The following is a 24129-nucleotide window of genomic DNA, read 5'->3' as shown; positions in this document are numbered from 1 at the left end:
CCAGCAAGACCCTTGCAGCCCTGCCTTCCTGATAGCCTGGGGTGGGGGTGGGTGTGAGAGAAGGAACAGTGGGGCCCGAGTTGGGGACTACAGACAGCCTGGGCAGCCTCAGCAGGAGCCTCAGGCAGGCATTGAGAGCTAGTACTTAAGCCTCTCACAGCTTTTGCTCTGGGGTGGGACAGAAGATTCCTTTCCCTTATTCAATGTCCAGGTTCCAGGCATCCTCTGTCATTGAAGTTAAAAATTAAGGGGCTGCCTGACCTTTTGCTAACCCTTGAGAAGAAATCAGGCCCCTGGAAACAGGAGATGACTGGCTTAGCTCAACTCTTGTGGTCTTTAGGGTGACAGTTACAAGCCTGCAGCTGCCTCCCCCAAGACCCCTTGAGGCCTGAAACTTGTTTACCAGCCAGATTATTTGGCTCCAGGAAATAAAACACATATACAAACATAATTTGGGATGGATTCATACTTTTTAGCTCTCTGGCAACAACACTCTCCATTCCCCCTCTCCCTCAAAATAACTTGTGAATCTATTGTCAGTTAGACTCTATAACAATTTATTGGAAAAGTATGTTGCTATGTTCCAATTGTACTGGAAAGGGTCTACCTGTGTTGTTTTATTTCCAACATCTTTCACAAGTCTCTCAAGCCTGCAAGAGTTAATTATTTTATTTTTTCCTCTGATTTCTAAAAGAATGCTACGTGACACAGTAATTTTGGTTAAAGTTAGGGAACTAGAAATTACCTAGGTTTTAGAGATCTTTTATTATTTTGATTAGGCTTTTTTTTTTTTTTTTTTTTTTTGTAGGGCAGCGGGAGATCGCAAAAGAACAAACAAAAAGCTGGGAGCTTTTTAAGCTCAAAGAGGAGCATTTTAAGACTTGCCTCAGTTGAGAGTCCCTGCAGGCCCCACAGAGCTGAGCAGGAAGGGCTGCCTCCTGTGCAGTGTCTGCAGGAAAGGGCTGACTTGTTATACCCCAAACTAAGAACTAGCCGGCAATTCGTTTGTGGTGTAAAAGTTGATTCCCTCTTCTGCCTAACTCTCATGTTGCCAAATGCCTCAGGCCCAGGGTTGGCATTTTTCAAGCTGATCCATGTTTTCTTTGACTACACCGACCCATTATATTTATTGCCTTCACCTACATCCTCTCAGGAAGCTTCAGAGTTCCTGCCTTGGGTATTCCTCTGACTTACCGAACTGTTAACTGTAATTAACATTTTTAGATTTTTGTGAAAATCTCCTCTCTCCTTTCTTCCCTTTTCTCAAAAAAATATTTTTAAATAAATATTTTTAATTTTAATTCAACTTTTATTTTGAAAAGCTTGTGGAGAATGTTGTCATAACCTGCAATCATTTGCCATATCCAAGGGTCCTGTTAACCTAGCACTTAAAAAACACTAATGTAAATCTAGTACTTGTCATTGACCTTAATTTTTTTTTAATAAATATATTTATTTTTTTGGCTGTGTTGGGTCTTCGTTGCTGCGCATGGGCTTTCTCTAGTTGCGGCAAGTGGGTCTACTCTTTGTTGTGGTGCGTGGGCTTCGCATTGCAGTGGCTTCTTTTGTTGCAGAGCATGGGCTCTAGACGCGAGGGCTTCAGTAGTTGTGGCACGTGGGCTCAGTAGTTGTGGCTCACGGGCTCTAGAGCACAGGCTCAGTAGTTGTGGCACACAGGCTTATGTGCTCCGCGGCATGTGGGATCTTCCCGGACCAGGGCTCAAACCCGTGTCCCCTGCATTGGCAGGTGGATTCTTAACCACTGTACCACCAAGGAAGTCCCGACCTTAACTACTTAAATTTAAAATATATTATTGTTATATAATCTTTACTGATTGGCCCACTTATATTATTTTAATATATGCTTGATTACAGGAAATCTTCACCGAACTAGCAGTGTTCCTGAATATGTCTACAATCTACACTTGGTTGAAAATGATTTTGCTGTGGGACGTTCCCCTGTTACTAAAACCTATGACATGCTAAAGGTAGGATACCAAAGAATATAACCCTAGTTACCAGGTTACCAAGAAAACATTTTTAAACTTCTGTAGGTTATTTTTTAATGTTTACCGTTCTCAAGTATTACCATTTCCTAAATGAATTATGAGAAGTGGACACCATGGAAAACTGGAAACTTTAAACAGTATTAAATCCTGGTGCAAATAACTAGACAACCAAGTCTTGTTTAAAAACAGATTTTACCCAGAAAGGAGCTGACTTCTCCGTGTGATTCAGAGAAACCAACACCTTGTGTAATAGTCCTAGAATAGTTAATCTTCAAGAAAGATGAAAATTGATTCATGCCTCATTTAAACTTTATTTCTCTCTTGTGCAGACAGGCACAGCTGCCCCTTATGAAGGTCGCTGGGGGAGAGGAACTTCGCAGTACAGCTCTCAGAAGTCAGTGGAAGAAAGGTTCTTGAGGCAGCCTCTGAGGAGACTTGAGATTTCCCCGGACAGCAGCCCTGAGCGGGCTCAGTACGCACACAGCGAGCACCAGTCCAGCCAGAGAAGCCAGGCCGGGCACACCTCGCGGCAGCAGGAGAGCAGGAGGTCCACGCTTCTCGTGCCGCCTCGCTACGCCCGCTCAGAAATTGTGGGTTTCAGCCACTCCGGGGCGGTGGGCAGACAGCGCCACTACGACACGTACAGGCGCTACCAGTACCGGTCTGTGAACGACGCCGTCTTTGACGGCGCCCGGGTCCACCCGGTGGTGCTCACGTACCCCAGGCCTGGGACCAGCCACAGCCTGGGCAACCTCCTGGAGAAGGAGAACTACGTGACTGCGGGGCCTGCCGCGGGGCAGGCCAGGCCGGCGTCCGTGCAGCGGGGCACGCAGGGCCGGGCGGCGCGGTCGTCCTGGCATCAGAGCTCCTTCCACAGCACCCGCACACTGAGGGAGGCCGAGTCCGGCGGGAGGAGGACCCACATGACCGTGGGCCAAGTGGCAGCAGGAGGAAGTGGGAACGTGCTCGCGGAGAGAAGCACTTTCACCGACGCCCAGGCTGGGTGAGTCCCCTTCTCAATCTGCAGCACAGTCGGTGCCAGCACATTCTGTTCCCACAGCTCTTACCGTGTGAGCTGGCGCTCCTGGGGCTGCAGAGAAAGGCTTCCAGAGATAAGTGATTAAAACAATGACTTCTCAGGCAGCTGCCTAATTGACAGATTAGCCTGTTTGCCTCAGGGGCAGGGGCCAAGCTACCTGCTTGTATGGCAGCTCTGCGGGGGCAATGTGACTTTTAATCCATCTGTTCCAAATTAGATGCTGGCTAAAGGGATGGCTGCCCCTTGGCTATATGAAAATCTACTTTGAATGAGAGCTAACTCGAGAGTAGACCAAGAAATGGATAATTGCATGCATCAGTTATTCTCAATCATTCCTTGAAATAAAGGAAGGAAAAAGGCAAAAGTGTTTATTCCTGGTGCTAAGAGTGAACCTCAAATGCTGTTTTGATAACACTACCACAAAAAGATGGAGCTAAGCAAAGGCAGCTAATTTCTAGATGTCTCTTTCCTTCCTTTTATACCTAATAATTTTACTTTTTGATTCTGGTATCAGTGATTGGAGGGGTTTTGTTTTGCAATACTGAATAATTAAAATAATTGAAGTTTCAAATTCATTCCTTTGCCTCTCCTATTTACTTTATACCTTGACTAATCTAGTTTTTGGAACTTTAACCTTTATTCAAGTTTGATGCTGGAGCACAAATTTCATAAACTGAGGAACTCACTAAGAGAAAGGTTAAGAAATGGATGGATGATTACATCAGTAACTCCCAAAATAATTATGTGGTATCATTATGGTAAAACATTAAATACATGACTTTTTAAAATTTCTAATGGAAGTTATTACCTTTAATCATCCCTTTAAGTGAAATTGTGCAGTATACTCATTGATTAGGTAGGCACCAGTGAGAAAAGATGTTAGGGCTGATCTAATCTTGAAGCAAGAAATATTTTTTATAAAGCAAAATTGAGCATCAGACTTCTAACATTTCTTGTAGAAAGCAGATCTTTGTCAATATGGACACACTTATAAAGAAGAAAAATACATGAGGTAATTATTTATGGAGGAAAAAGCTGATCAAGTCTTTTAAATGGATAATTCAAGATGCATTAAATGCCTACTGTATTCTAGGATTTGTGCCAAGCATAGTTTTAACAAAATGATTCTAACAATAACAAAACTATTGTGCCACGTTCTCCAGCAACTGGCATTCTTCTCTTCCTGCATCTCTGTGTCCCCACACTGCTTCCACCATCTTGTCACTTCCCAGCCTGTCATCAACCCACTGCAGTATGGCTTTAGTCCCCACCATTTCACTGAAATAGGCTCCCCAGAGATCTACCAATGACTGCCTTAATGCTACATCTGAAGCAGTCCTTATATTACTCAGTCTATGGACAGCATTTGACACCACTATCTGTGAAATTCTCCCTTCCCTGGGTTGTCAGGACACCAGCTTCTCCTGGTTTTCTCTAGCCATGTCTTAGTCTTCTCTGAGAAGACTTTTCTACATGCCCAAGGAAGTCATCTTCATCAACCCTTCTCTTCTGGTCTTGGTGCTCTTCTAAAGAGGCCCTGTGTACTGCACTTGTATCCTGTGATTCCCAGTGTTTTATTTTCAGCTCTGTCCTCCATCCTGAACTCTAAATCTGTATGTATTTCTAACAAAGTCATGGACTCAGTATGTTCAAAACTAAATTTATCTGCTCTTCCCTACCCTCTACTCCTATCTTCTCATACTAAAGTCCTATCTTTACAAACCTGGGAGTCACTCTTAGCTTTTCCCTCCATAGTCACATATCACCAAGCCACATTTTATTCTCCTTAATGGGTCTTAAATTTTTACCCTTCTTTCTGTCTCTATTGCATAGGTCTCCCTGACTCTGGTCTTGCTCACTCAACCATTCTCTAGGACCATTAGAATGATCTTCCCAAATCTGATGATTCCTCTCTCCAATTTATAACCTTCCCTTAATTCCACCATATTTTTGTGCTTTTTACCATGGCACACAAGGCCCATGTTTTCAGCTATGCTTATCACTCTAGTCTCATCTCTTTCTACTGTCCTCCACCCATCATCATCACCTTCCCCAAACACATCCCCAAACAGTCAAACCATCTCGAACCTCTTTTACTTCCCTTAATGGAAAATATTTATTCACCTATTTTCTTTCTTTTTCTCTTTCTGCCTTCCCTTCTTCTTTCCTTCCTTTCTTTCCTCCTTCCTTCCTTCCTTCCTTCTTTTCTTTGTCTGTCTGTCTATCTATCTATCTCCTCCCAGTAGCTTTGGCCGGCTACTCATGATTCTGGATTTATCTGTTACCACCCTTTCCCTGACCACTCCCCTCACAATCTAGTTTATGAGCCCCAGATAGCTGTACTGTGTGGGTGTCTCTACCAGAATAGTATATTGTGGTTATTGGTTTTCTTATCTGTTCCCCCTCTAAATTCGAGTTATTGTTAAAATAGGGTGGATTTTATTACAATAATTGATCATATTTCAAAGACTAGAAGGAATACTTGGGATCAAGAAATTTAAAATAAAGGGAAAGAAATCTATTCTTGATGATTCCCAAAGTTGCCATCCTAGAGACCAGAAATCATAGAAATGAACACTTCTTGAAAATTTTGCTAGGTATGGAAAGGAAAGGGCGTCAGGGATATTTCCTATAATGATCAAGGTGGCATCCATATCTAATTCCCTTCCTCCTTTGGTGTGCCCCATGGCTCATTTCAGTTCCCCGGGCTGCCCCCTGAGAGCTCTGCCCTTGAGAACACACACTCTGCTCTCCTTTGCCTTGCAGTATCTCACATTTCAAACTCTATCCAGTCCCTATATTTGGAAACTGCTTTTTTATGTCTAGTGAAAGTCCCACAGGTAAAGAAGTGTTCTTTCACATTTGTGGAACACTCCTATAGAGTAGTTAGATAAAACTATAAACCTACATAATGACATAAGGTATTAAACAATGGATCTTTGTTTCTAAAAGAAGAATGGCTGGTCAGTTTCTAATGCAGCTGAAAATCAAAACATTGGAGTAAAGAGAGATAGTGAACAGCTGTTCTAAATCAGACTAATGAAAAAGTTTTAAGAAATCACCAAGTAAAACACTGTAGATCAGTTTTACTGAAAATATGATTTCTGTACCTATGGAAGACTGGTGGTTCAGCAAATGAATATTAGGTTGCTCCAGTGTACCCAGCACTGCAGTAAGCACCATAGAGGATCCGTAAAAAAGAAAATAAGACACATCAAGTGCTAGATTGTACTAGTGTCTATAGGAATTCAGAGAACAAAAGAGTGATGTATTAGTAGAGGGAGAGAAAGGTGAGAGACTTTATCTCTGGTAGGATCACCAGTCAACTTTGTGACATATAGCAGCACAGAGCAGAAAAGATGTCATTATAACTTCCCTTCACATCCTCTTAATTAGCAACCTCTTTAGTTCTTTGATTCCTCAGGTGTCTTTTAATTATATCTTTCTTTCCATTTCCATTTTTAACAGCCCAGTTCACAACTTTATTGCTTCAGCTAAGACTCTTGTAGTGCCCTCAAAACTGTGTCTAGAGACACATATCCATTCCAAAGTCATCTTTCCAAAGCAGTGCTTTCATCACACCTAAAATCTTTGTGAGGTAGGGCAATTTGCATTTCCTAAGCATCTGACAACACGAGGGAGCTCTTCATTCATCATCTGGTGTTTGCTTGGCCTTCAGAGCTATTCTAATATCTGGGAACCAACCTAGGGCAGGGCTATATTGTTATTGGCAGGAATGCGGTTGCTGAGGGATTGCACACCTAAAAAAAAAGGACCGTTTTTAATTTTTTCGTATAATATCTCATATTCTGACCAGTGATATTTTACACTGCTTCCTCTTTACATTTTTGTAAAATATATATTGATATCATATTAACATATTAACTAAAGTTGTTGAAAAGACTCACTTCTGGAGAATATGCTCAGTGGATAATGGGACCAAGGAACAAATGCTCATCCTGATGCTTCCCTCCCCAACCCCATCTCCCAAGCCACATTTCTACAAGCTTCAAGAAATGTTTTGTGAGTGAGCAGAAAGGGAAGAAAGAAGGAGGAAAGGGAAGCAGGGAAGGAAGTAGGGAGGAAGAGAGATTGAGGTGAAACCAAGCAGGACCCTGCAGTGCCTTGCCTGGGTGCAAAATTCCCTCCATATCCCACGTTTCTTGTTTGAAGAAAGGCTTTTGTCTCCTAGGCCCTCTCTGAGTTCCAAAGAGCAGGCTCAAGTAGTTAATGATTAGAACAATGGAGTCACAGGACTCCTGGTTCATCCTGAAGGGATATAGATAACAATCTAACACATATCTCTGAGTTGTTCTGCAGAAACTAGGACTGCCACTCATTGTGGATAGTGACTGTATGCTGACCACCAACACCTAGACCCCATACTGATTGGAACCAGAGGTTGATTGTTGAGATTCCTGGAACATCATCCTTTTACCTCACCACCATCAGAAGAATGTCCACAAGCTGATCAGGCACCCTGCAACCCTCACTCCTAATTTTGCCTTTAAAAACCCTTCCCTGACAACCATCCGGTCTTTTGAGCATGAGCTGCCCATTCTCCTTGCTTGGGTGCCCTGAAGTAAATGCTGTACTTTCCTTCACCACAACCCTGTGTCATTAGATTGATTTTGCTGTGTGTTGCACTAGCAGACTCCAGTTTTGTTGGGAAACAGGGGAGGAGTGCTGTGGGAGAATAGAAGAGGAAAACAATAGCTCTAGCTGGGGGTAGGGATGCAGGAAAGATTTCACAGAAATGATGATATTTGAATTGAGTCTTGAAGAATTAAGAATTAGGTAGAAGGGTGGGCTTTCTAGAAAAATCAGAGAGAGTGGCTTGTGAAGAGGCATGCAGTGTTTAGAGAAGGATTAAAAGTCTGGTGTGATTGGAGGATGGGTTAGTCCATCAGGGGAGGGAGAGGAGATGGGGTGGAGGATGGCAGGAGATGGAGTCAGACTGAGGTCAGAACATATGCCATGTTATAGAGTTGGACTTTACAGACAATAACAAAACAGGAAATTGATGCCCTGACAGCTGTGGCAGACCTTGTTGTTGAGGAGGTCTTCGTTATGTTTGGGAATTGTTTTTAATGATAACTTGAAGTAGCATTAGGTTGGCTGGTAGTGAATGCAGAACTTCTTTGTGAATCATGTTCAGGAATGGAATTATTTGTTGGTGTTAGAGACTTGGGAATTCAGACTTTCCTGAGTCATTTATGGCTTATGAAGTACATTAATGGCTGAATCTTTAAAAAAAGAAGTGTTAAACAGGAGGTTATTCTTAGGTTATGAATGATCTTTCATTAGTTTAAACACCTGTAGTGGTGGATGGTAAAAGACTTAAAACTAATTTCACTTTTGATTTTCCTATAAAGGAATTGGAGTCCATGCATATGAAATATTTCCATCTCTTTTTTTTTTTAAATAGATCTTTATTGGAGTATAATTGCTTCACAGTACTGTGTTAGTTCCTGTTGTACACCAGAGTGAATCAGTGAATATGCATATACATGTCCCCATATCCCCTCCCTCTTGAGCCTCCCACCCGTCCTCCTTATCCCACCCCTCTAGTTCATCGCAAAGCACCTAGCTGATCTCCCTGTGCTATGCTGCTGCTTCCCACTAGCTAACTATTGGAAAACAGGATGGAGGTTCCATCTCCTTTTAAAAGGGTGTTTATATTAAATAAAAGTGATTCAAATTCTAGTTTTAGTGAAAATAGCCTACATTTTTACCAATTAACTTGATTGCTAAGTCCCAACAGTTTAAAATATGAGATCATTATATAATTCTCAGTATAGATGCCAGAAGTGCTTCATTTTTAATACCCTTATACTCATGAGGTAACACTTCTGTGTTCGAACATGTGTTTCAGAAGCAGTGGGAATTAGTTTTTAGTCATGAGGCCCATTACTCTTATCCCCTCACCTGTGCCACACCCACTCACACACAGCCATTCTCAACATACACATGTTCACCTCTGTACACAGGTGCATGTATTGGTGGGTTAGCCAGCTATAAGAGAGAATTTCCTCACTGTTCTTGCTAGCAGATACTGGAAAATTCCCTCCCATAATGTCTTAGGAGTCTCCATTACCTGAAATGAATCACGTGTAACCTTCTTTGAAGCCAAAAAGAGTCCTAGGTTACCTTTAAAGTATGTCTTTAGCCACAGTCCTAACGTGTTGCCATCCTGAGTGTGGTTTCTCTGAGGCGATACTTAAGGAAGTGCAAATGTGCAAATGTGCAAAAGAAAAAAAGGAAGTGCGAATCCACCTTGGTAATAGGCTGTCTAACCTAGTCACCTTCTAGGCAGAAGTAAAAGGGGAGGAAAAAAATGCCACTTCTGTGAGGCATTTGGGAGGTATTGTTTTACACATAGCAATTTTATTTGTTCTCTGTAAATTATCCTGTCTGTATCAAACTGAGTTGGATTTCATAACACTGTACACACCTGCAATTAGTAGAGGACAAATTATGCTACTAAATAGACGTAAACTGAATGTCATTACAATGGCAAAGCAAATGGTAACAGAATGTTTATAAAATTGTCTTTAAAAAGGGCTTTTTATTGTTGCATGTAATCATTACCTTTCCTGATGGATTCTGTCACACTAGCATGACTTATTTTAACCAAACAAACTCAGTTTTCCTGGCTTGTACTGTTTACATACTACTATATTCATCAAATAAGAGCACTTTTAGAATGCTTCTTTTAAAGCTTATTTTCAGGTGAAATAACAGATTTTGAGCAGCTGTGAGAAAAATCTAATGATTTTTGAGGGAAGGTGTTTAACTTACAGGTGTGACATTACCAGGGTAGGAATAATTTTTAATTTCTGTGACCAAATTTCTTTTAAATTTCATGTAAGATACATACTTTTCTTAAACAGAGTTAAGTTTCTTCTTAATTCATTGGTATCTTCAGAGGCTAGTCTGACCAGAGCTGGAGTGTTTCTGCTGCTAGCTTCCTATACCTTCTGGCCTCAGAGGCTGATTATTCCTTTGGCTGAAGAGGAGCCAAGGCTCAGACGTTCTAGGTGCTTCCTGATAGTAGCCAAGTCATCTCTGGAGGATCAAGTTGACAGGAGAGGGCAGGTTTGGAATTTTGCTGAATCTGTGACTGTTTGTCTAGGAATGCAGACACGGAGATGACTCTGGAGCGAGCAGTGAGTATGCTTGAGGCAGACCACACGCCGCCGTCCAGGATTTCTGCTGCAGCTACTTTCATACAGCATGAGTGCTTCCAGAAATCTGAAGCGCGGAAAAGGGTGAGCATATCATATTAAGTCTGATGAAAACTAGCACACTTTCACATCTATTACAGTGATACTGCAAACTGAAACCAATTTTAATTTATTTTAATTTTTGAAAATCTTCATTGAGTTATGTCAATCATAGCTCAATTTTTTTAATTAATTAAATAAATAAATAAAAATAAATGTTTATTGAGACCTTTTAATTTAAAAGGAAATATACACTGATTGCCAAAAAAAATTTTCCTGCAATCCAGAACTTAGAATGTAAATCACTATACATACCTCTCCCTTCTTTGTCTGACCCTTTAGAACCATCCCCAGAGATAATTGTTTGTATCAGTCTGTGTAGTTTCAGAATTTTCTGAGAGAGAAAGAGGGCGAGAGAGAGAAAATGAGTGTACATTTTAGGCTATTATTTTCTACGTTTAAAAAAAATATTAAATGTAAGCAATGTGTTCCAATTTTTGTTTTCCTTAAACAATTTCTTTAACATATTACAACAATGGTTCAATGGATAGCTTTGTACATGTATCTTTTGGCATTTCCACCAGTGTTGCTATAGGACAGATCCTCCAAAATGGAATCAATGTTCGTTTTAAAAAGTGGTACATTTGTGGGGGGGAAAAAATCATAGTTCAAAAAGGTATGCAGTGAAAAGTAAGTTTCTCTCCTACTCCAAACCCCAGTCTACCCCCCATTTCCCTCTTTCTCTATCAACCTCCCATTCTCACTCCTCCTCCCTCCCTCCTTCTCTCTTTGTCTCTCTCATCAATTTTGGGGTATCTTTCCAGAGATAGTTTATGCATGTAGAAACAATTATTGGATGGGTTGGTTGAATATCCTTTTTTATTTAAAATAAAATCACAAATGGTAACAGGTTATTTACAGTACTCAGTACTTTATGTTTTTATCTAACACTATATCTTGGAAATCTTCAGTATTTATTAGCCCTACTTCATTCTTTAAAACTGCTACATAGATTTCTCTTGTATAAGTGCACCAATTTTGTTTGTTCAGTTTTTTAACAGACTTATTAAGGTTCAAAATGACAAAGTTTTGACATATGTTTTGATACTGTGAAACCATCATCACAATCAATGTAATGAGCATATCCATTACCTCCAAAGTTTCCTTGTGCCCCTTGGTAATCAATACATCCCACCCCTACACAACCCACTTCCAGTCCCCAGGCAACCAGTGATCTGCTTTCTGTTACTATAGATAAGTTGAATTTTCTAGATTTGTATATAAATGGAATCATATAGTAAATATGCATTTTTTGTCTGGATTCTTTTACTCAGCTTAAATCTTTTAAGATCCATCTGTGTTGTATGTATCAAAAGATGTGTGTGTGTGTATGGCTGAGTAGTATTTTGTTGTATGGATACACCATAATGTGTTTATCCATTTACCTGTTGATGGACATTTGAGTTTTGGCTATTACAAATAAAGCTGCTATGAACATATGTATGCAAACAAATGTTTTAATTTCTCTGGGGTAAATTCCTTGGAGTGGAATGCCTGGATGATATGGACGTTGTATGACTTTTTAAGGAGTTGCCAAACTGTTTTACAAAGTAGCTGTACCATTTTACATTCCCACCAGCAATGTATGAGAGTTCCAGTTCCTCGATATCCTAACACTTGACATGGTCAGTATTTATTAGAGCCTATAGGTTTGTAGTAGTATTTCATTGTAGTTTTAATTTGCATTTTCCTAATGACTAATGATGTTGAACATCTTTTCATTTGCTTATTTATTTATTTATTTATTTTTAATTTTATTTATTTTATTTATTTATTTATTTTTGGCTGTGTTGGGTCTTCGTTTCTGTGCGAGGGCTTTCTCTAGTTGCGGCAAGTGGGGGCTACTCTTCATCGCAGTGCGTGGGCCTCTCACTGTCACGGCCTCTCTTGTTGCGGAGCACAGGCTCCAGACGCGCAGGCTCAGTAGTTGTGGCTCACGGGCCTAGTTGCTCTGCGGCATGTGGGATCTTCCCAGACCAGGGCTCGAACCCATGTCCCCTGCATTGGCAGGCAGATTCTCAACCACTGCGCCTCCAGGGAAGCCCCATTTGCTTATTTATTATCTGTATACCTTCTTTGGTGAAATGTGTTTCCAGATCTTTTGCCCATTTTTTTATTTGGGTCTCTTGTTTTCTTATTGAATTCTGATATTTCTTTATAGATTCTGGATATAAATCTTTTTTCATATATATGATTTGGAAATATTTTCTCTCAATTGTGTTTTGTTTTTTCATTCTCTTAACAGTTTTTAATTTTGATGGAGTCTAATTTATCAATTTTTTCCTTATGGGTCATACTTTTCATGGTGTATCCAAGAAATCTTTCTTTACTCCAAGGTCACAAAAATACTCTTCTATATTTTCTTCTAGAAGTTTTTTAAGTGTAATATTTTATAGTTGATCAGTAGTCCTTTTGGGGTTAATTTTTGCATATATTGCAAGATGTGGACCAAAATTGCTTTTGTTAAAATATATGTATATGCAATTGTTTAGGCAGAATTTGTTAAAAAGACTAGCCTTTTGGTAGTGAGTTTTTTTTTGCACTTTTGTTGAAAAGGAATTGATCATATACATATATGTGAGTTTATTTCTGGACTATGTATTCTATTCCATTGATCTCTGTCTATCTTTATACAAATACCGTACTGTCTTGATTACCATAGTTTTATATTAAGTCTTGAAATTAGGTAATGTTAGTCCTCTGACTTTGTTCTTTTTCAAGTTATTTTGGCTATTCTAGGTATTTTGCTGTTCCATTTGAATTTTAGAAATGAGCTTGTCAATTTCCATATTTTATAGAACTGCTGGGATTTTGTTTTGAGGTTGCATTGAATCTATAGATCAATATGTGGAGAATTGACATCTAAACAAGTCTTCTGACCTCTGAACATGGTATACTGCACCACTTACTTAGGTCTTCTTTAATTTCTCTCAACAGTGTTTTGTAGTTTTTACTCTAGAGATCTTTCATTTTTTTGTCAGATCTTTCCCTAAAGATACCATATTTCTAGATGCTTTTATAAATGGTCAACTTTTTCTTTTCATTTCAATTTTTGATAGTTCAATGATAGTAGATAGAAATGCAGTTGATTTTTATATGTTGATTTTGTATCTGTGTTATTACCTAATTCACTTATCAGGTCTTGTAGCATATTTGTAGATTCATCACATTTCTACATAGAAGGTCATGCCAACTGTAAATAAAGACAGTTTTGTTTCTTCCTTTCTAATCTGGATGACTTATATGTCTTTTTTTTTTTTAATTTAGTACTGGCTAGAACCTCCAGTACAATGTTAAAAAGAAGTGAGAGTGGACATGTCCTGTTCCTGATTGTAGGGGAAAGCATTCAGTTGTGCTTACACTATTAAGTATGATGCTACCTGTAAGTTTTTGTTGTTGTTGTTGTTGTTTTTTGAGGAATTTAATCTGGGGTATTTTTGTGGTTTTTCTTTTTCTTTTTTCTTTTCTTGCTTGCTTTTTTTTTTTTTTGGAAGAAAGGGAAAAGGCTTATACTTTAGTATTTTTAACAACAGTTTTTTCCAGCTTTTTGTTTTGTTTTTTTAATTAAGATGTAATTGACATATAACATTATATTAGTTTCAGGTATACAATATAATGGTATGGTGTATGTATATATTGTGCAGTGATCACCACAATAAATCTGGTTACCGTTTATCACCACACACAGTTACAAAATTTTTTTTCTTGTCATGAGAAGTTTTAAGATCTACTGTCTTAGCAACTTTCAAATATACAATACAGTATTATTAACTATAGTCATCATGCTGTACATTACATCCCCAGGACTTGTTTATTTTATAGCCGGAAGTTTGTACCTTTTTTTTTTTTTTTTTTTAGTTTTTTTTTTAGTTTGTACTTTTTGACCCCCTTCACCCATTGCACCCTGCCCCAAACCTCCTCCCCACCTCTGGCAACCACCAAACTGTACTCTGTACCTATGATTTTGGGGTTTTTTTGTTTTATTTGTTTCTTAGATTCCAGATGTGAGTGAGGTCATAGGGTGTTTGTCTATCTCTGTCTGACTTATTTCAGTTAGCATAATGCCTTTAAGGTCCATACATGTTGTTGCAGTGGCAGTAATTCCTTCCTTTTTATAGCTGAATAATATTCCATATATATATATTTACACACACACACCACAAGTTCTTTATCTATTCATCCATCAATGGACACTTAGGTTGTTTCCATGTCTTAGCTATTATAAATAATGCTGCAGTCGAGCTTCCCTGGTGGCGCAGTGGTTAAGAATCTGCCTGCCAATGGAGGGTACACGGATTCGAGCCCTGGTCTGGGAAGATCCCACATGCCGCAGAACAACTAAGCCCGTGCGCCACAACTGCTGAAGCCCGTGCGCCTAGAGCCCGTGCTCTGCAACGAGAAGCCACCGCAATGAGAAGCCCGCACACCACAACGAAGAGTAGCCCCGGCTCACTGCAACTAGAGAAAGCCGGTGCACAGCAACGAAGACCCAACACAGCCAAAAATAAATAAATAAATTAAATAAATTTATTAAAAATAATAATAATAATGCTGCAGTGAACACGGGGGTTCATATATCTTTTTGAGTTAGTGTTTTTGTTTCCTTCAGATAATACCTATAAGTAGAATTGCTGCATTATATGGTTGTTCTATTTTTCATTTTTTGAGGAACCTCCATACCATTTTCCACAGTGGCTGCTCCAATTTACATTCCCACCAACAGTACACAAAAGTTTCTTGTCTTTTTGGTAATAGCAATTCTAACGGGTGTGAGGTAATATCTCATTGTGGTTTTGATTTTCATTTCCTTGTTGATTAATGATGCTGATTAGTGACACATCTTTTCATGTGTTTATTGGCCATCTGTCTGTTTTCTTTGGAAAAATGTCTATTCATGTCCTCTTCCCATTTTTTAATCAGGTTGTTTGTTTTGATGTTGAGTTGTATGAGTTCTTTGTATACTTTATATACATAAAGTATATAAAGTATATATATATATATACTTTATATACATCCCTTATCAGGCATATGATTTGCAAATATTTTCTCCCATTGTATAGGTTGCCTTTTGTTGATCTATTCTTCTGCTGTGCAGAAACTTTTTAGTTTGATATAGTCCTACTTGTTTATTTTTGCTTTTGTTGCCTTTCTTTGGATGTCAAATCCAAAAAATCATCACCAAGACCAACGTCAAGGAGCTTACAGCCTGTTTCCTTCCAGGAGTTTTATGGTTTCAGGTCTTACGTTCAAGTCTTTAATCCATTTTCAGTTGATTTTTGTGTATGGTGTAAGATAGGGGTACAGTTACATTTTTTTGCATGTGGCTGTGCAGCTTCCCCAAAACCTTTTATTGTGTATTCTTGGCTTCTTTGTTGTAAATTGATCATAATGTGTGGGTTTATTTCTGGGCTCTCTAATCTGTTCCACTGATCTATATGTCTGTTTTTATTCTAAAATCATACTGGTTTGATTATTATAGCTTTTAAATATAGTTTGAAATCAAGGAAGCATGATGCCTCCAGCTTTGTTCTTTTTTCTCAAGATTCCTTTATCTATCAGGGTCTTTTGTGGTTCTATATAAATGTTAGGATTGCTTGTTCTACTTCCATGAAAAATACTGTTGGAATCTTGATGGGGATTTCATTGAATCTGGAGATTGCTTTGGGTAGTATAGACATTTTAATGATATTAATTCTTCCAATCTATGAGCATGGAATATATTTCCATTTACTTGTGTCTTCTTCAGTTTCTTTCATCAATGTCTTATAATTTTCAGTATACAGGTCTTTCACCTCATTGGTTAAATTTATTCCTAGGATTTTATTCTTTTTGCTGCAATTGTAAATGGGATTGTTTTCTTAATTTCTCTGTCTGATAGTTTGTTATTAAGTATAAAGAAATGCAACCGATTTTTGTATATTAGTTTGGTATCTTACAACTTTACTGAATTTGTTGATTAGTTCTAACAGTTTTCTGTGACGTCTTTAGGGTTTCCTGTACATAATATCATGTCATCTGCAAATAGTGACAATTTTACTTCTTCCTTTCTGATTTGATGCCTTTTATTTCTTTTTCTTGCCTAGTTGCTCTGGCTAAGACTTTCAATACTATGTTGAACAGAAGTGGTGAGAGTGGGCATCCTTGTTGCTTCTGATCTTTGAGGAAAAGCTTTCAGCTTTTTACCATTGAGTATGATGTTAGCTGTTGGTGTAGGTTTTTCATAAATCACCGAATCAAGTTGAATAACTTCCCTTCTGTCCCTAATTTAATAGATTTTTTTTCCCCCTCAGGAATGACTGTTGAATTTTGTCAAATGCTTTTTATACATCTATTGAAATACTTCTCTGGTTTTTATTTTAATTTTGCTAATATGATATATTACTTTGATTTTTAAATGTTACCCCATTCCTATGATGAAACTCTCTTGGTCATGATGTACTGTCACTTTTTATATTTTTGAATTAGATTTGCTAAAATTTTGTCAAGAAATTACAAAGCTAATTTACAAATGATACTGACCTGTAATTTTCTTTTCTTGTAATGTCTTTGTCCAGTTTTAGATTGAGGGTAATACTAGCCTCATAGAATAAATTGGAAAGTGTCCTCTTCTCTTCAATTTTCTGAAAGATTTTGATTGGACTTGGTATTATTTCTTCCTTAAATGTTTGGTGGAATTCACCAGTGAAGCTATTTTAACCATAAGTCTTCTTTGTGAGAAGGTTATTAACTATAAATTTAATTTCTTTAACTGATATGGGGCTATTTGGACTATCTATTTCTTCCTGTTGAGCTTTGGTAGTTTATGTCATTCAAAGACCAAAGTCTTTGTTCATTTTATCTAAGTTGTTCCAGTGCTCTTCATTTCTTTTTGTAGGTGGTGTCATCTGATGTCATTTCCCTTTGCCTGAAGAATTTTTTAAAACATATATTATAATGCAAATCTCCGCTTAACTATTTCAGCTTTGAATATCTGAAAAAGAATTTCATCTTTGCTTTTGAAAGATATTTTCACTAGTAACAGAACCCTAGGTTGATGGTGTTTTAATTCCAATACTTGAAAGTTGTTGCTCCATTGTCTTGTCACCTGCATTGTTTCAGACAAGAAATGTCCTGTCCTCCTTATTTTTGTACTGTACATGATATGTCTCTCCCTGCCTACCCAAGCTGCTTTTAAGATTTTATCTTTATCATTGGTGTTGAGCAGTTCGGTCACAATGTACCTTTGTGCAGTTTTCCGTAGGCTTCTTGAGTTCATTAGACTTCTCAAAATTGTTGATTTATGCTTTTCATCAAATTTTGGAATTTTGTTTGGGAAATTTTCTTCTGTCCCACCTTCGGGAACTACAGTTACATATATATTAGGCTGCTTGAAGTTGTCCCACAGCTCATGCATACTCTATTTTTCTTTTTTAGTTGGTTTCTTTTTTCTGTATGTTTCTTTTTGGATAAATTCATTTTCTATGCTTTAAATATACTAAAATTTTTTCTGCAATGTTTAATATGCCATTAATCTCATTCAGTGTACTTTTTATTTCATAAATTATAGTTTTCCTCTCTAGAAGTTAAATTTGGGTCTTTTTTATATCTTCTGTGTCCCTACCTAACATGTTTCATCTTTCCTCAAGATATCTGAACGTAGGGAAGACTGTTAAAATAGCTGCTTGAATGACCTTGTCTGTTAATTCTAACATCTGTGTCCATTCTAGGTGGGTTTCATTTTTTTTTAATTTATTTTATTGAAATATAGTTGATTTACAATGTTGTGTTAATTTCTGCTGTCCAGCAAAGTGATTCAGGTATACATATATGTATTCTTTTTCATATTCCTTTCTATTATGGTTTATTACAGAATATTGAATATAGTTCCCTGTGCTATACAGTAGGATCTTGTTGTTTATCCATCCTATATATAATAGTTTGCATCTGCTAATCCCAAACTCCCAATCCTTCCCTCCCCTACCTTCCCCTCCCACTTGGCAACCACAAGTCTGTTCTCTATGTCGGTGAGTCCGTTTCTGTTTCATAGGTAAGTTCATTTGTGTCATATTTTAGGTTCCACATATAAGTGATATCATATGGTATTTATCTTTCTCTTTCTGACTTACTCACTTAGTATGATAATCTCTGGGTCCATCCATGTTGCTGCAACTGGCATTGTTTCATTCTTTTTTATGCCTGAGTAGTATTCCATTATATCTATCACATCGTCTTTATCCATTCATCTGTCAGTTGTTTCCATGTCTTGGCTATTGTGAATAGTGCTGCTATGAACATAGGGGTGCATGTATCTTTTCAAATTATAGTTCTGTCCAGATATATGCCCAGGACAGAAGTTGAGACACAGATGTAGAGAACAAACGTATGGACACCAAGGGGGGAAAACTGCGGTGGGGTGGGGATGGTGGTGTGCTGAATTGGGCGATTGGGATTGACATGTATACAGTGATGTGTATAAAATTGATGACAGATTTAAAAAAAAAAAAGAACAGATATATGCCCAGGAGTGGGATTGCTGAATCATATGGCAACTCTATTTTCAGTTATTTGAGGAACCTCCATACTGTTTTCCATAGTGGCTGCACCAATTTACATTCTGAGTGGGTTTCATTTGATTGTTTTTACTCCTCATTATGGATAATATTTTTCTTCTTTGCATGCCTGGAAATTTTTTATTGAATGCCAGGTATTATGAATTTTATCTTGTTGGATGCTGGACATTTTTATATTTGTAGATATTCTTGAGTTTTCTTCACAAACTCAAGGATGACAATTAAATTACTTGAAAACAGTTTGACTCTTTCAAATCTTGCTTTTAAGATTTGTTGGTGGGACCAGAGCAGCATTTATTCTAGAACTAATTAGTCCCCACTTCTTAAGGCAAGACACTTCTGAGAACTCTACCCAATGTACTATGAATTATGAGGCTTTCTGGCTGGCTAGTGAGAATAGGCCCTGTTCACGGGCCTGTGTGAGCATGAGGAGCAGTAACTTTTTTAGGCAGTTACTTCCGTGGCCTCAGGCAACTTCCTCACAAAGATGAACTGATTAATACTCTACTGAATACTAAATGGGGACCCTCTGCAGATCTCAGGCGTTCTCTTTCTGTGCAGCTCTTTTCTTACTGTTACTCCTCCCTGCAAACATTAGCCTCCTTGTTCTTCTTGGATTCTTCACTCTTTCTCTTCAGCTCTGCTTGTTGAATTCCACTTTAGGTTTTCCCGCATCGCACCATAGCCTGGGAACTCTCTCAAGACTGTGATCTGAGGCAGCAGTAGGGCTGTCCTTGCTGGTTCTCCATCTCTTAGGGATCACTGTCCATCATTGCCTCATGTCCAGTTATTGAAACTATTGTATGTTTTGTCTGGTTTTTTTTTTTTTTAAATACTCTATGTCTCTGTAGCTTTTTCTTTTTTTTTAAATTATTATTTATTTATTTATTTATTTTTGGCTGTGTTGGGTCTTCGTTTCTGTGCGAGGACTTTCTCCAGTTGTGGGAAGCGGGGGCCACTCTTCATCATGGTACGTGGACCTCTCACTATCGTGGCCTCTCTTGTTGCGGAGTACAGGCTCCAGACACGCAGGCTCAGTAGTTGTGGCTCACGGGCCTAGTTGCTCCGTGACATGTGAGATCTTCCCAGACCAGGGCTCGAACCCATGTCCCCTGCATTGGCAGGCAGATTCTCAACCACTGCGCCACCAGGGAAGCCTTGTCTGGTTTTTAAAATTGTTCAAATGGTAGGTAAATCCAGTCCTCATTACTAGTTAGTCACTTTTAATTTTGATAAATAACCTCCTATAAATCTTCCCCCAAATTATACAAATTTACACTCCCACCAGCATGGTGTCAAAGTGCCTATTTACATGCACCATTACTACCACAACATATTATTCTTTTTTGTTCATTTTTGTTAATCTGATAAGGAGAAAGAAAGGTATCTCTTTATAGAAGAAATTCTCCATTTCTGGAAATCAAGACGAATAACTGATCAGGTAATCAGAGTTACAGAGAAATTCTTTTAAAAAATTATGCACACACACACACAGAATTTGTCATTGTCTTTCATACATAAACTATGCTGATTATGTTTCATTTGCCATTTTTAGTTTTTTTGGAGTGAGATGAGAACTTAGTGGCACTTATTCATCTGAGTTCGTATCCTTCTAGATTCTTATATTTTTACCTAGTCTTTTAGGTTAATTTCTTCCACAACCAATTACAGAGCTTTTTAAAGCTCTTCACCTTTCTCTAGTCTTTCTAAAGCATTCAAATTAGTTTTCAGATACACAGAGCTTTTTCAGAATAGGTAAATAAATTACATAATTACAATAACAAGTATAACTGACATAAATGCATTGAGTAAGAAACCTAAGTTATTCTTGGTAAACTAGAAGAAATAAGAATGCAAAGGCCAACGTATACTAGCCTACAGCTTTGATAGTACTCAAAATCTGTGGATGTCACAGAGGGAAAAGAGAATGTGATTAATCCTGCAGATCAGTTAGTAAGTCAGACAAATGAGCTTCCACTGATTTTTTTTTCACTTGCATTTCATTAATTATTCATGAAGATGAGCATTTTTTGATATTTTTTTGACTTTGTATTTATTCAGTCAATTGTCATTTTTTAATTCATTGGCTATTTTTTCTAAGATGTGTGTCTGTTTCTTTTTTTTTAATATTTTATTTATTTATTTATTCATTTATTTTGGTTGCACTGAGTCTTAGTTGTGGCAGGCAGGCTTCCCAGTTGCAGCTCTCGGGCTCCTTAGTTGCAGCTTGCTGGCTCCTTAGTTGTGGCATGCAAACTCTTAGTTGCGGCATGCATGTGGGATACAGTTCCCTGACCAGGGATCGAACCTGGGCCCCCTGCATTGGGAGCGCAGAGTCTTACCCTCTGTGCCACCAGGGAAGTCCCAAGACGTGTGTCTGTTTCTTAATTATTTGTAGGAGTTCTTTACCTATTATGCACGTTAATCCATTGCTACATATGTGACAGTGTTGTTTCCTAACTTTGCTTATGATATCTTTCATTGTGCATGATTTTAAATTCTTTTTTTTTTAATTAATTAATTAATTTATTTTTGGCTGCGTTGGGTCTTTGTTGCTGAGTGCAGGCTTTCTCTAGTTGCGGCGAGTGGGGGCCACTCTTCATTGTGGTGTGCGGGCTTCTCATCGCCATGGCTTCTCTTGTTGCGGAGCACAGGCTCTAGGCGCGCGGGCTTCAGTAGTTGTGGCACATGGGCTCAGTAGTTGTGGCTCGCGGGCTCTAGAGCACTGGCTCAGTAGTTGTGGCACACGGGCCTAGTTGCTCCGCAGCATGTGGGATCCTCCCGGACCAGGACTGGAACCCGTGTCCCCTGCACTGGCAGGTGGATTCTTAACCACTGTGCCACCAGGGAAGTCCCTAATTTTAAATTCTTATGAAGTAAATTTGTCAATATTTTTCTTCATGATATCTGTATTTTATGTATTGCTTCAAAAGACCTATCCCATCTATTTTTACTTTTAAAAGTTATGTAAGTCTTGGGTATTTCTCACTGACCCTTTGCCTATGTTTATTCCATGGAAAAAATAAGTAAGCATTTTTTAAAATAATACATTTAGCTAGTAATAAACCTTCTTTATACACAAATCTTTTTTTATTCCCAATTTTGAAAACTCAGCATTTTTATACATGCTTTCATTTTATAATGTGGAATTACATGAAATTTTCTCTTGTTACCCAAGTTGGGCTAGATTTCCACTATCTCTTAAATTACTAATTTGATTGTAAATATCATTTTGCTTGCATATAGGATTAAACCTATGCTTGCCTTCTTAGCTCTTATTCATTGTAATAAAGCTAGAACAAAGACTGGTTTTAAAAGTAATGAAACATGAAAACTGTATGAAACCTCTACATGTATATGCTTGGTAGAAAAATCTAAGAAATGAAAATATAACCCAAGGGCATTAACAAAATCCCATTAATATTAAGAATGGTACTATAGTTTTTTAATGTTATTTACAAAAAACAGTTACAGTTTGAATATAAAGATCAAAATTTTAAATCATAAACTTCAGTGTCAACTTTTCAGTTATTATTTTATTTGATTAAGACTCAGCATTTAACACTGTCAATCCCTCATTCCTTTTTGAAACTTTCTTCTTTTGGCCCAGAGTCTCCTGGCTCTTTTTCCATTTCTCTGACTCCTTCAGGTTTCTTCTGTTAAAAAAAAAAAAATTATCCGCAACCTGTACCTTAAATGTTTATGTTCCCTAGATGCTTTCCTGGGACTTTTCTTATTTGACACCATCTCCTGACCCACCTCATCTACTCCTCTGGCTTCCACTAATGTGTGATCTGAGTGCTAATGACACAGCATCTCCAGACCTTATCTTTCCCTGGGTTCCAAACCACATGTCCGTCTATTTGTTAGACATCCCACTGGACTCAATATCAACTTATCTAAAAATGAACACATTATCTTCATTGCTGTTTCTTCTCTACTGTTCAGTCAGTTCTCCTTCTAAACTTGTTCTTTCTGCTGGGTTGGCAGGTAGGGTATGTGGTGGTTTAAGCATTGACTCTCAAGAGTAGCCAGGGGCTGGGTGTGAATCCCAGCAACCTAATTACCTGGGTGACCTTGGGCAAGATATTTTACCACTCTAAACCTCAGCTTTCCTTTAAACTGGAACTAATAGTCCTACTACAAAGAGTTGTTGTGAGAATGCAATCAGATAATCATACAATGCTTGCCCTGAAATAATAACTCACTCCTCTGTGAGTGGTAGTTCACCCAGGTAGTTTGACACCAAAATAGGAACAGAGACTTTGAACCTTCTTTCTTCCTTACTTCTCATGTTCATGCAGTCTTCAAGTCCTATTAATGCTGCTCTTAAAAGTGTCCTGGGGACTTCCCTGGTCGTCCAGTGGTAAAGAATCTGCCTTTCAATGCAGGGGACATGGGTTCAGTCCCTGGTTGGGGCACAAAGATCCCACATGCCACGGGGCAACTAAGCCCACATGCCACAACTACTGAGATCCTGCGCCTCAACGAGAGAGTCCGCGTGCCACAAACTACAGAGCCCATGTGCTCTGGAGCCCGCGTGCCGCAACTGGAGAAGAGAAAACCTGCATGCCACAACTAAAGAGAAGCCCGTGCACCACAAAGAAGAGCCAGAGCGCCACAACACAAGATCCCACATGCCTCAACGAAGATCCCGCGTGCCACAACTAAGACCCAACACAGCCAAAAAATAAATAAAGAAAATAAAATAAATAAATAAATATTTTTTTAAAAAAGTGTCCTGAATCTGCCTACATCTTGCTCTCCCTAATCAAGATGCTGATCCCTGTCACCATCATCCTTTTAATCCAGCTGCCTCCTAATTAATCTCTCTGCCTCCATTCTTATCCACTTCTAATCCCAGTCTCTTCACAGCATCCAGCAAGACCTTTCCAATAACTGCCCTGCTTGCCTGCAGTATAAAGGACAAATCCCTTAATTTAATCTGCAAGACCCTTCTTAAGCTGGTTTTGTTTCCATGCCTGCTTCAAATCTCATCACCGAAGCAGTGACTGCCATAACTGTCTTGCAAAATCTTATTGTAAAACTAATACAAACTCATTATAAGAAATTTGAGAAATTAAAAAAGAAAAAAGGAAAAAAGCCCACAGTCCCTCTATTGTTATCATTTGGTTTTCCTCTCTTGATTTTTTTAATGCATACATGTACATAGCTGTCATCAAATTGAATATGTAGCTTTGTTTATGGGGATGTTTTGTTTTTAAAAAGCATGCCTAAATACATGC

General features: G+C 38.4%; 1 protein-coding gene across 2 annotated transcripts in view; it reads left to right on the top strand.

Annotated features, from left to right (window-relative positions):
• PKP2 (plakophilin 2) overlaps positions 1-24129 on the top strand; it is an 84724-nt gene that overhangs the window by 10547 nt on the left and 50048 nt on the right. For both annotated transcript variants that reach the window (XM_036865368.1, XM_036865367.1), the window contains exons 2-4: positions 1876-1988; positions 2339-3012; positions 10184-10319. In XM_036865368.1, coding sequence (XP_036721263.1) covers positions 1876-1988; positions 2339-3012; positions 10184-10319 — 923 coding nt within the window. The remainder of the gene's footprint in view (positions 1-1875; positions 1989-2338; positions 3013-10183; positions 10320-24129) is intronic.

The sequence above is a fragment of the Balaenoptera musculus genome, chromosome 10, assembly GCF_009873245.2.
Source record: "Balaenoptera musculus isolate JJ_BM4_2016_0621 chromosome 10, mBalMus1.pri.v3, whole genome shotgun sequence".
NCBI classification, from domain to species: domain Eukaryota; kingdom Metazoa; phylum Chordata; class Mammalia; order Artiodactyla; family Balaenopteridae; genus Balaenoptera; species Balaenoptera musculus.
The sequence above is the reverse complement of the archived record's forward strand: the minus strand, read 5'-3'. Positions and strand labels throughout refer to the sequence as shown.